Here is a 13,277-nt window from a genome sequence, read left to right on the forward strand (position 1 = left end):
ATGTAGCTGGCGCCTTAGCCACTTGAGCCATAGGCACTGAGCCTACTATGCAGATTTTGAACTCCCCAATTGTATGCACATTTTAAACTCCTAAAATGAATTATTTTTTTGCAGTTTTTGGCTGGGGCTGGGTTTGAACCTGCCACCTCTGGCATATGGGGCCAGCGCCCTACTCCTTTGAGCCACAGGTGCCATCCTCGAATACATAATTCTTTGCATTACCCCTGTTCAAATTGCTATGTGGCTTCTATCTTCTGATCAGACCCTGACAAATACATCATCATTCTTCTCTGAACTTCCAATTTATATATGCAAGTACCCACTCAGTACCTCTATTTGGATGTCTAAGAGGCATCTCAAAAGCAACTCATATGAGCAAAAGCAAGTTTAATTTTAATTAACTAATTAATTTTTGCAAATGAGAAGCTAAGGAAGGACAAGTGGAAACAGAAGGGAAAAACCAGAAGCAAGCTTGCTGCTCTTCCTACAGATTGGTTTCTTATACCTTTTCCAGTCTCAGTTAAAGCCAACTCCATTTTCAGTGAGGCTTTCCCTGGCAAATCCATTCATAATTGCAGTCTATCTCCCAGCAGCTCCAGTTGTACTTTCAATCATTCTTTGCTGCTGCTGCTATTACTGTTTTTGAGACAGTCTTATTTTGTTATCCTGGGTAGAGTGCCATGGTATCATAAGTTAACAGCAACTTTCAGCCATCCCCTTGCCTCAGACTCCTAAGTAGCAGGGACTACAGGGTCCACCACATACCCAGCTATTTTTATTATTAATTTTAGTAGAGATAGAATTCTTACTCTTGCTCAGGCTGGTCTCAAACTCAGGAGCTCTGGCAATCCACCTGCCTCAGCCTCCCTGAGTGCTAGGATTAGAAGTGTGAGCCACTATACCAGCTTTTTGCTGTTATTATCTAACTACTATATGTATATCATATTTATTATCTAACTCCTCCATTAGACTATGAACTCCAGGGCTTGGCGCCTGTGGCTCAAGTGGCTCAAGTGGCTAGGGCGCCAACCACATACACCTGAGCTGGCAGGTTCGAATCCATTGTTGGGGCCAGACAAACAACAACGAAGGCTGCAACCAAAAAATAGCTGGGCATTGTGGCGGGTGCCTGTAGTCCCAACTACTTGGGAGATGGAGGCAGGAGAATCACTTGAGCCCAGGAGTTGGAGGTTGCTGTGAGCTGTGATGCCACAGCACTCTACCAGGGCAACATCTTGAGGCTCTGTCTCAAAAAAAAAAAAAAAAAGAACTCCATGACAGCAGAAATTTGATGTGCCATCTTTATATTGCTGTATGCCCATAACCTCAAGCAATGTTTAACACATAGTAGGTCATCAGATTCACTTGGTTTTTTGCAGTCTTACTTCATTGCCCCAGGCTAGAGTGCTGTGCTATCAGCCTAGCTCACAGCAACTTCAGACTCCTGGGTTTAAACGATATTCCTGCCTCAGCCTCCTGAGTAGCTGGGGCTACAAATGTATTTGCCTAGTCTATAGCATATGTTTTTCTCTTTTAATGGTATACAGTAGAACCTCTGTAAGTTGACAACCCAAGGGACTGTAACAAACTGGTCAACCTGAGGAAGTGGTCAACTCTGGAGTTTCTACGATATTCTGAAAACCAGAAATTCTCTGTTATACAGGCTAGAGTACAGTGGCATCATATAGCTCACTGCAGCCTTGAATTCCTGGTTTCAAGCAATTCTCCTATCTCAGTCACTTGAATAGTTGGCCATCACATCTGGCTAACTTTTTGAGTTTTTCTTTAGAGACAGGGCCTCACTATATTGCCCAGGCTGCTTTGGAAGTCCTGGCCTCAAGGGATCCTCCCACTGCAGCCTCCCAAATTGCTGTGATTACAGATGTGAGCTACTGTATTGAGAAACTCTTAATTTTAAGATAAATTTATCATACTTAGCCTTTATATTTGGTTTTAAGTGTCTTGTTTAAGAAAGTTTCTGAGAGGTTAAGGACCGAAAATAAAAGATTATTCTGAAATGTGAATGAAAGGAAATCAGAGTCCAGGTTCTGTATGGGCAATATGGCCTTTCACTTGGGGGCAAGTGAGCTGAGTCTAAGAAAGGAGTCAGCATGTGGGTTAAGGTGGATGGGATTTAAAGGGTTGGAGGGGTAGGGATCAGTACATTCACTCTTTCCTGAGAGGGATGGTTCTATTTGGGCGGGCCTACATTTGACTCCATCAGTTTCCAAGTTCATAGATACAGTCAATAGTTTATTCTAAAAAACTTTTTAAGATTTTTTTTCATGGCCTGGAGCCCTAGATAATAGTGTTATTTTTGTGTTTGTTTTTTGAAACAGGCTCTTGCTCTGTCGCCCAGGCTTGAGTACAGCAGTATCATCATACCTTACCATAATCTCAAACTCTTGGGCTCAAGTGATCCTCTTGCCTCAGCCTCCCAAGAAGCTGGGATTATAAGTGCATGCTATAACCACATCTAGCTAAGTTTTCTTTTTCTTTTTTTTTTTTGAGACAGAGTCTCAAGCTGTCACCTTGGGTTAGAGTACTGTGGTGTCATAGCTCACAGCAACCTCAAACTCTTGAGCTTAAGCAATTCTTTTGCCTCAGACTCCCAAGTAGCTGGAACAAGAGGCGCCCACCACAACACCCGGCTATCTTTTTTATTGCAGTGTCTTTGTTGTTTCAGCTGGCCTGAGCCGGGTTCAAACCCACCAGCCCCAGTATATGCGGCCAGCACCCCAACCACTGAGCTATGGGCACTGCCCTAATTTTTCTATTTTTTGTAGAGAAGGGGTCTTGCTACATTCCCCAGGCTGATCTTGAACTTCTGGTCTTAATTCTCCCACTTTGGCCTCAGAAAGTGCTAAGACTATAGGCATGAGCCACTGTGCCCAGCACTCATTTATAAGTTGTTAAGCTACCAAGAATTGCTTTTTTGGTATGTTAGGTAGGGTTCAATTTTTTTATCCATTATGGATAACCAGTTCTCCAGCTGGTTATATTTTTAACCTGGTTCTCTTGCCCTGTGAAACAGTATCAAGATTATACAATAGGATTCTAGAGGCTGTGGTGTTGGCCACTGGGAGTCTGAAAGCTGCCCTGGCGCTACCATGAACCCCCTCCAGCCTTCCTGCTCTTTGAGAGTGGGAAGATCACCATTAACAAGAACGCCAAGGTACTCAATGCCTGTTTGTTCACTATCAATAAAGAAGACCACATTCCAGGAAACACTATTAAATCACAGTGCTGAAGGACCCACAGGTGCTCTTTGCTGGCTACAAAGTCCCCCACCCCTTAGTGCACAAGATCATCATCTAAGTACAGCCCACACTAGACCATCCCCCCGGGAGGCCTTCAACAATGCCATCACCAACCTCATCAGTGAGTTGAGCTTGCTGGAAGAGTGGTTCCTGGTGGCCACTGAAGACAAGCAAGAAAGAATTGGGTAGTGGCCGAAAGGCTCTTTGCTTGGCCTATGAGCCCAGCTCCTGTCTTCTCTCCATACACTAAGCAGAGGAGAGTGGCCAGGCCTAGTTGCGGCAGTTGTGACCCTTCTTGCTGCTAAGCTGAGAACCTCTTACCCCTGAAACTGATGGGGCCTGTATATAGATTCTGTTTTATGTTCCTAATAAAGTATGGCAGGAAAAGAAAAAAAGAAAGATTCTATTAGACAATAATGAAGCAAAACCAAGTATCAACCCCAGAGTTTTATTTGTAAAGAACAAAGCATGAAAAGTCTTATTTAAATGTACTCCAAAACCTGAAAAACCCACGTCAGTTTGTCTGATATGTATGTTAAAGTGCTTAATATCACAATACTCTTTAAGTTTTATATTGTGTTCAAATGAGAAAAAAATCCAGTTCTGATGCATTTTGTTAACAATACAAACAAAAACAATATAATTTAAATACAGAAATGCTGTTTCAAAAAACGATATGCAATGGACATTTATACATGGTTCAAGTGTAACGCAGAGGATTTTTTTCTATTTATTTCACACCCTCATTTGTCTGACAACAGAAACTCCTTACTATACCTTCCTACTGTCATCAAGACTTGGTGTTTAGAATGAAAACTGGATCCACACAAGTACATTCAAGTAACTGGACCAGGCATGACTTCTGCCTACATAACCTTAGGATACTCTGGATCCTTTCAAGTGAGGAGAAATCATTTGGGAGACTTTTCTTCACTCTAGGTCAATGGGATATCTTTCCGAAGCCAATCTGTACCTTGTCCTTGACAGGGCCATCAGCTCTAGGCAGATTCTGGAGAATCAAGTTCTCCTTTGATTCTTTTGATCACACTACATTAGAAACTTCTTCCGAAAGTCTGGAATTCAGTTGAGTAGAGAGATTTTTAAGTGTATTTAACAGGAAAAAGGGGTCTAATAGTTTATTATTCTGTTCTGTCTCCTATTTTTGCTAAGTGGTCATGTAATAAATACTTATATAAGAAACAGAGACTTGAAAAGACAGAGGAATTGGAAATAGGACTCACTTTATAAAAACAGAAGGGTTCAAGGCTATCGGTGAAGGGGTGTTAATACTGAAATATAAATAGCTGAAGTTCAAATTGTCCTCTCAACACAGTGAAAAGGATAACTTACTTCTATAAACCTCACAGAAAATACTCAGAGTTCTTCAGTGAAGAACCTATTGAAAAATCATGATTCTTAGCTGAAAGAAGGTATTTTTCATTATGAAGAGCTGTGCTCCCAATGCAGTCAAAGAAATATTTCCTGGGGATCTGAGGTCCTCATCTGTTGCCTCATGTTTCAAAACATCTTAGGGCTGTCAACATATACTACACGTTGCTGTTATGTACAGTCTTTTCTTTTTTAATTTAAAAATAAATTTCATCATGGGTACCACACTGAAAATGTTACATATATTCCTAACTTTTCTTTTTCACTTACATTTACAAACGGTGCTTTATTGCCAAAAAAGAAAACAAGAGCAATTCAGTATTTCCTCTCCATCACTAGTGTGACAGAGGTTCATGAAAATTATTTTTTAAAGACAGCCATGTTAAAATAACTACCACAGGGTTAAAAAATATATTAAAATGTGTAAAACATTTAAAATAAATTTTAGAGGGAAATCCAAACTTTTGTTAGTTTTAGCTTTCTTGTAGCAAATCTTCATTCCCAATGGAAAATGAAGGGGGGCCTTTATTTTTGCCCTTGGCAGAGGCATTTTCTCCCCTAGACCCTCATTTTACTACCTCACACCGTCTCAGTCATTTGTAAGGCACTGACCAGGGCACAGATCTCACATATAATACTAACCTGGGTATAATGCCACTGTGCCATAAAGATTGAGTTTTAGGGCATTTGAAAACTACTTGTGGCTGGGCACAGTGGCTTACTTAGGACTGTAATCCTGGCACTTTGGGAAGTCAGATTGCTGGAAGCCAGGAGTTCAAGACCCACCTGGTCAATGCAGCGAGGATCCTATCACTACCAAAAAAAGAAAAATTAGCCAGGAATGATGGTATGTATGTATAGTCCCAGCTCTTCAGGAGGCTGAGGCAGGAGGAGGATTGCTGGAGCCCAGGAGTTGCAGTGATGATGCCACTGCACTCTAGCCCATGCAACAGAGAGAGACCTAGTCTCTCTAAAAAAAAAAAAGTAATATTTTTGGCTCTTTTTTTTTTATTGTTGGGGATCATTGAGGGTACAAGATGCGTCACACCCTGAGACCCCCATCCCCCTCCCTCCTTCCCTCTCTCTGCTCTTCCTTTCCCCCCACCACTCACTCCTCCTCCTCTCTCTCTCTCTTTTCTTTTTTTTTTGAGACAGAGCTTTACTCTGTTGCCCTGGGCAGTGTGCTGTGGTGTCATGGTAGCTCACAGCAACCTCAAACTAACTGTATTCATCAATGCATTCAATTCTCATATGAGGACAATTAATGACCTAGTACATGGTGGGAGGTGGGGGAAGAGGAGAGCACAGAAGAAGGGAGGGGGTGGGGGGAAGGAAAAGCAGGGGGGGGGGCCTTGGTGTGTGACACACCTTTTGAGGGCAAGACACAATTTAAGAGGGACATTACCTAACAAATGTAATCAGCATAACCTGGTTTCTTGTACCCTCACAGAATCCCCAACAATAAAAACAAACAAACAAAATAAACAGAAAAAAAACACCACCTGGATTCAAGGGATCCTCTTGCCTCAGCCTCCCAAGTAGCTGGGACTATAGGCACAAGCCACCATGCCCAGCTAATTTTTTCTATTTTTAGGAGAGACAGGGTCTCAGTCTTGCTCAGGCCTTTCTCCAACTTCTGAGCTCAAGCAATCCACCCCCCTTGGGCTCTAGAATGCTAGGATTACAAGTGTGAGCCACCATGCCTGGCCTTGGCAATTTACTTTTAAAACAATTTCTTTTCAAGCTATAGTGAAAATAATAAGTATGGTCCCAGGTATTTAGTTTTACTTGGAGGAAAAAAACAATTAAAAAATGGATTTTTATTTACTTTAACTTTGAGGTGTAATTCTACAATATATTAATCTAAAATAGCAGAAAAAATACTTTTATATGGGCATAGTCCTTCCCAAAGTGAGCTTAAAATGCTACATACATTTAGATTAAGCATCCTGCTACTGTTGTGTTCACAATATTTTGGTATTGACTCAGAGACGTTAAAAGCCACATAAAAAATAAGCCTCATTTCTTTATGATAGCATTTCTTTGTGACCACAAAATTACCTTCAAAATCCTTTTTATTCATCAAACTTGGATCCTAAGGAACATTGTTCCAAATACTAAAATTTATTCTGAAAGAATTATTCAAAAGAATGAATAAGCAGCTAGGGGCAGGGGTACCAGGTGTTCAGAGGTGGCCACATCACGGGAGTAAGTACTCGGATTCCCAAGGTGACCCCAGGCTCAGCATCCCATCAGTCATTTCTCACTATTACAGGCATACTACACCAAGTATGAAGACGATACTTAAGGTATAATAACTGTTTTGGAATTACTTTTTAAAGTAACAGTTTTATTCGCAGGCCTCAAATTCAACTTTGCTTGTGGTTTTTACAACAGATATAATGCCCAATAACTCGAGTGCAATGTGTTAAAATGAATATTAATCCTTACAGATTATTAATCCTGGGCGGCGCCTGTGGCTCAAAGGAGTAGGGCGCCGGCCCCATATACTGGAGGTGGTGGGTTCAAACCCAGCCCTGGCCAAAAAAAAAAAAAAAAACCAGATTATTAATCCTCATTTCCTACCCTTAGAGGCAGATGAATAAAGATCCAACAGCAGAAAGAACTCCTGAAGGCCAGTCCCATGCAGCCTGATGTAATTAAAAAAACCCATGAATTCTAGACCCTGTGTTGTTAATAACCAGCTGTGGGGTTAAGGGTAAGAATTTTATCTCTGGGCTTGGTGCCTGTAGCACAGTGGTTACGGTGCTAGCTGCATAGACCAAGGCTGGCAGGTTTGAACCCGGCCTGGGCCAGCTAAATGATGACAACTGCAATAAAAAATAGCTAGGCTTTGTGGCAGGTGACTATAGTCCCAGCTACTTGGGAGGCTGAGACAGAGAATTGCTTAAGCTCAAGGGTTTGAGGTTGCTGCGAGCTGTGACGCCACAGCACTCTACTGAGGGTGACATAGTGAGACTGTCTCAAAAACAAAAACAAAAAAGAATGTAATCTCTCTCACCCTTAAGTATTCCCATATAAGTAAGCTGGACTAGCTGGCACAATTCTAGCATACTAACCTAAGTCATCTCTCTGGTTGCCCAAACCATGTCAGAAGCATGACGTTATGAAAAAGGTAAACAAGAACAAAATCTCGGATTGAACCACTCTGTAGTTTGTGATCACTGAATGAAGCTAGAGTCCAGTGTCAGTCAGGTTCTGAGTATCTCCCGCAGACTTCTGATGTCCCTGCAACAGCCACATCACTGCAGACAAACTTTAGCTTTAAGCAAACAAATATCTGGTCTACCCAGGTCCCCCAGAACCATATGTTTAAACCATTTCTACGGGTTTCTAAATGCAGCCGTCAGCTTCCTTTTCTCTCAAGTACAAAGTCACACGTTAAAAGGGGCTGTTTCTTGGCTAAATACAGTATGTGATACAAGGAGTGAGGCACTTGTTTCATTAGTTTCTTCCTCCTGGAAGTAAGGGACAGAACACTGTTGGCTGACGCCAGGGCCCTCACGTTGCACACGGTTCTGAGAGGCCGTGGCTTTGCTTCCCACCCACAGCTGAGAATAAAACCTGGAGCTCTGCTGAGACGATTTTGCTCCTAACAATGTGCAAATGCCTAATTAGAGTTACAGGACCTACCAGAAAATGAAGACTTATGGTAACTAGCTAACACTGTGTTTACTTAACTTCTCTATACAACGTCAAACTGGAAAGTTACTCACAACTTGTGGCCTTTCGGAGTCGTTGCCTTTTGCCTCGCTTCCATTTTGTCAGTCTGGGCTGCAGTGGCTTTTAACTCCTCTGGGTCAGTTGTTTTACATTATCACCCCTGCTTACAAAGGGACAGTAAGCTTGCTCTGAGATGCCCAGAAAGGATTCATTCTTTCCCTTTCCTTCTGTTATTTGCATTATCATGGTCAACAAATACTTTCACAAAAACATTCCAAGCCATCCAGAGCCCTCCTCCTCCTTAGACATTCCTTCCATTTCCTGAGGGGGGCTGGGCACAGATGGGGGGGGGGCTGGGAACCTCACAAAGACAGACCTCCGGATTATCCTGAAGAGGTAAAGGGGCTCCTGCAGAGTTCAGATGGCCTTATCGCAGATACAGAATCAAACTGCCACGCGCGGTGCTTACGACTCTGAGTCTAACACCCTGACACTCACATTTCCCCAAAGTACCTCAAATCACGAAAATAAAAATGCCAAGAATGAAGTTAGTCTAGGCTAATCTCTCCAAAGTGTAAGGAAGTTATAATCCCACAATTGAATGCACTTCTCGGGGCTTTGTGTGTTCACTCTCTTTCTAGTTCAGCCAAGCTCCTGGGGTCTAGTATTTAAAATACTTGAATTATATCTTCATCTTGCGCCGACTAAAAAATTTTTCCAAAAGACTGGAAAAGTGACTCACAATTCAAATATACAAAACAGTTTGTAACTTAAAAGATGCAAGTGAGGACCGTCCATACAGTAGATAAAGCTGTGTACATTCACAACACAAAGGATCAGACACCAGGATGGATGGCTACTATGGAACACGCATTCTGGGCTCCTTTGTGATACCTGGAGAAAAAAAAAAAGGCCCAACTGGGTTGCACTGTATTGACATGTTTACTGGCTTCTTCCTTACTAGCACCACTCTTCCCCCCCAACCCCAATATTATGAAGCTACTTATTTGAAGTCACAGGAATATTCAATCTAAGAAAAGCATCTTATTAGAGTAATATAATTTCTTAAAGAAGATAGCATATTTACAGACATCTAACACATGAAAATATTCTATTTTATACTAAATTCCAGGTTCAAATGAACTACAATACAACATTTTGCCTTGTCTGTAGAGTGAGGATTGTTCAAATTGGGGCATAAGGTAGGCTTGCCCCTCCCCCGTAGCGACTCACTAATGTCAGACAAGCCCAAATCAGTTCCCATGGTTGGGGAAGGTTCGGGAGCAAGTTGGGACTGAGAGTTTCTAGCCAGTTGGGTTACACATCCACTCCTTTGATGAGTGATCCTTCTAAGACTATGGTGAAATCCTGAATGGTCTGCAGAATCCGGATGAGGGAGTTGACGGTCATGCGGTCTCTCAGGAGGGCGCTCTCCTCATACATTCGCGTGATGGCGGGACACTCGGCTAACAGCGGGATCCACTGTGGGAGCAGGCGGTCCCTACAGACCCAAACAGAAACAAGCCCTGAGCATGGCTGGCCTTGCTAGAGAACATATAAACAGTGCTGTGCTCAAGTGGAAGGTGTGAGACTGGGTGGTGCAAAATGTGGCCTTGCTGTGAGGTCAGCAGAGAGGAAACCAAGGCCAAGAAATTGGATCTTTACTTGTGAAAACACAGTAATGAGACAGTATAAAGCTAAGGGGAAAACCCATTATATTCTGAGAGTGTATTAGGAAGTGTATGCACATTAAAGACATTCTCTAGTCTCATTTCACCACCTTCAGAAAAAAGCTCAATGTTATTTTCTATGCCTTTTTTTTTTTAAGCAGGCACATTATTCCGTAGCAAGGCATGCCAAAATATACTGACCTTTTAGAAGAAAGACTACATTAAATAGTAGGGATTTGAATTTTTTTTCTTTGTACAACATAACAAGGTAAGAACTAAATCAAAGCAGAAAAACATTAAATAGATGTATAAACCAGAAGAAGGTTTGCATTGGTCCAATAAATCAGAACAGTAAAGAGATAAAAGGAGATAAAGATCATGCTCAAAAGGAACTTCAAAAGCACAGCTACAATTGGGCCCCTTTTATTAAGAAGAAATGCAGAACTCTGTTCTGTAAACCAGCTGTTTCAGGAGGACAAAATCTCCCACCTTCAATGTTTCCTGATCAAACCCTGACATTAAGAATATAATGCTGAGTAGCTAAGACATTCTTATCGAGAATCCCCAAACAGGCGTCCTAAATCTCAGTTTGGGGATCTCAAGGTTTAGGAAAGAAATGGACAATATAAAAAAGCTTTTTCTAAAGGCTTGTGTGTTTCATTTCCTACAATGCTGAAAGCTGCCTTAAAATTAATGGATTATATAGTGCCCGTGTATCATTTTTATAAACAGAGAGGCAGAAAATAGTCTTAAATAGAAGATGGCATTTATATAGCAAGAATTCCACAACTGTTATTATTATTCTTTTGAGACAGAATCTCACTATGTCGCCCCTGGTAGAGTGCCATGGCCTCACAGCAGCCTCAAACTCTTGGGCTTAAGTGATCCTCTTGCCTCAGCCTCCCAAATAGCTGCGACTATAGACAACACCTGGCTATTTTTTAGAGACAGGGTCTCGCTCTGGCTCAAGCTGGTCTTGAACTCGAGAACTCAGGCAATCCATTGGCCTCAGCCTCTTAAGTTCTTAAGTGCTGGGATTACAGGTGTGAGCCACCTTACCCAGGCCCCTCCACCTCCCACTATTTTTTAGAGACAGAGTCTCGCTCTTGCTCAGGCTGGTCTCAAACTCGTGAGCTCAAGTGATTCGCCCACTTTGGCTTCCCAGAGTGCTAGGATCACCTTACAGGCATGAGCCACTGTGCCCTACCTTATTATTATTTTTTTAGGACACAGTCTCACTTTGTCACCCTCAGTAAAGTGCCATGGTATCATCATAGCTCTACAAGGAGTGTAATCTGTATAACCCTTTCTGGACTCCAGATCTACTATTATGTAACAAAAAGGAAAGTAAAAAATTGGCTGTGTACCGTGTTCCAAGGCAAACTAAAATCTGGAATTTGCCATCCTTCCCAATGTTCCTGGGTGCAGTATTAATAGCATTTACATAGTGGCAGAAGGTTTTGCAGGATGACTTCTGAATAAGGACATCATCTTCATTGTCTAGAATCTGGTCAGTTGTTTCAAAATAAGCGACTGCTCTCTCTGGGGAAGGAAGCCAGAATCACAGCACAATACATGTCAACACTTCAGATACAGGAAAAGTCATCATTTAATTTATTCTGGAAACACTAATGAAACTTTGCATTATAGCCAGTTCTGAAGCCAGAATCATTAGTCTCTCATTGATTTCCGTATGAATTCCAGAGTCTACATTTCATGTTAGACCAGTATGTTCCCAGCAATTTACTTTCTTTTTTTTTTGAGTCAGAGCCTCAAGCTGTCCCCCTGGGTAGAGTGTCGTGGCATTACAGCTCACAGCAACCTCCAACTCCTGGGCTCAAGCGAGTCTCTTGCCTCCGCCTCCCAAGTAGCTGGGACCACAGGCGCCCGCCACAACGCCCGGCTATTTTTTGGTTGCAGCCGTCATTGTTGTTTGGCGGGTCCGGGCTGGGGATTCGAACCCACCACCTTCGGTGTACGTGGCTGGCGCCTTAGCCGGTCGAGCTATAGGCGCCGAGCCAATTTACTTTCTAATTTAGACAGCATTCCAGAAGACTGGAAAGTTTATTCTTTTAAAATACCTTCATAAAATGAGAATTGACAAAAAAAAAAAAAAGAAAGAAAAAGAAAAGGTAAATAGAATCTGCTGTTAAGACCGGAAACTTCTAGGAGTTACAGCTGTTTTAGTTGTAAAATGGCGGGCTAACACTTTGCAACAGATCTTTGGAATACACCTGAATAAGTAAATCTGACAGAGTTGTATGTACACACACATCAGAGAGAGGCAGGAGCAATAAGATTCTAGGCATTCCAGAAGTGAAAAAAAACACCACTCTTATGAGCCTCACTCTGTCAACTTTCCTTTCTTTGCCTAAAAATTTTAAATTGGATGAAATCAACTACTTCATCTAGGCCTTATTTACAAAACACACAATGATTAATTGCCTTTTTAAAGAAACTGGGAATTCTAGAAAAGCTGCATACCAAAAGAAAGACTGTTTAGCAGGCTGGAGAGGCACACTCAAACAGGGCTTTCCTGAGGATGGAATTGTGCTGCAGCCGCAAGGCCCAGCCTGGGAACCACTAGCCACAAGCAGCCACTGAGCACCTGAAATGTGGCCACAGTGATGAAGGAAGTCAATTGTAAATGTGATTTAAATTAAATCAGTTTAAATAGCCATGTGGCTAGCAGTTACCATGCACTGCATGTGTACTAAACAACACAGAGGCAGAGAAATCCTTTAAAAACTAAATTATATCACATCATTACTCAGGCTCAATGGCTTCGTACTCAGGCTCATGGTCTTTCCATGACCTAGAACAAGGGTCCTCAAACTTTTTAAACAGGGGGCCAGTTCACTGTCCCTCAGACCATTGGAGGGCTGGATTGCGGGCCCTGGGACCAGTCGGCTGCTAAGCAGGACAGGCAGCGGTGGCAAAAACACCCCATGGGCTGGATAAATGTCCTAGGCGGGCCGCAGTTTGAGGACACCTGACCTAGAAGGTCCTACACAAGATGGCCCTGGTACTAGACCATGCCTTTCCTCAGTCTCCTATTCTCTCTCTCCCTCACTCTGCCCCAGCCACACTGGTCTTTCAGTTCTGTGAAAAGGCCAAGTAGGCCTGAACCTTCAGGTCTTGGCACTGGCAGCTCTCTTAGCGTTGAGTGCCCTTCTGTTTTTTTTTTTTTTTTTGCAGTTTTTGGCCAGGGCTGGGTTTGAACCTTTGAACTCGCCACCTCTGGCATATGGAGCCAGTGCCCTACTCCTTCGAG

At 42.4% G+C, this 13,277-nt stretch overlaps 1 protein-coding gene across 2 annotated transcripts in view; it reads right to left on the minus strand.

Annotated features, from left to right (window-relative positions):
* Window positions 1-7,636: 7,636 nt before the first annotated feature.
* The window catches only part of DENND5B (DENN domain containing 5B), a 192,394-nt gene continuing 186,753 nt past the window's right edge, over window positions 7,637-13,277 (minus strand). For both annotated transcript variants that reach the window (XM_012806795.2, XM_023514699.1), the window contains 2 exons: window positions 11,371-11,545; window positions 7,637-9,834 (listed from right to left, as the gene is read on the minus strand). In XM_012806795.2, the coding sequence (XP_012662249.1) occupies window positions 9,651-9,834; window positions 11,371-11,545 (359 nt within the window). In that variant the 3' untranslated portion in view covers window positions 7,637-9,650. The remainder of the gene's footprint in view (window positions 9,835-11,370; window positions 11,546-13,277) is intronic.

Source organism: Otolemur garnettii, unplaced genomic scaffold (assembly GCF_000181295.1).
Source record: "Otolemur garnettii isolate 467f Iridium unplaced genomic scaffold, OtoGar3 scaffold00057, whole genome shotgun sequence".
NCBI lineage: Eukaryota > Metazoa > Chordata > Mammalia > Primates > Galagidae > Otolemur > Otolemur garnettii.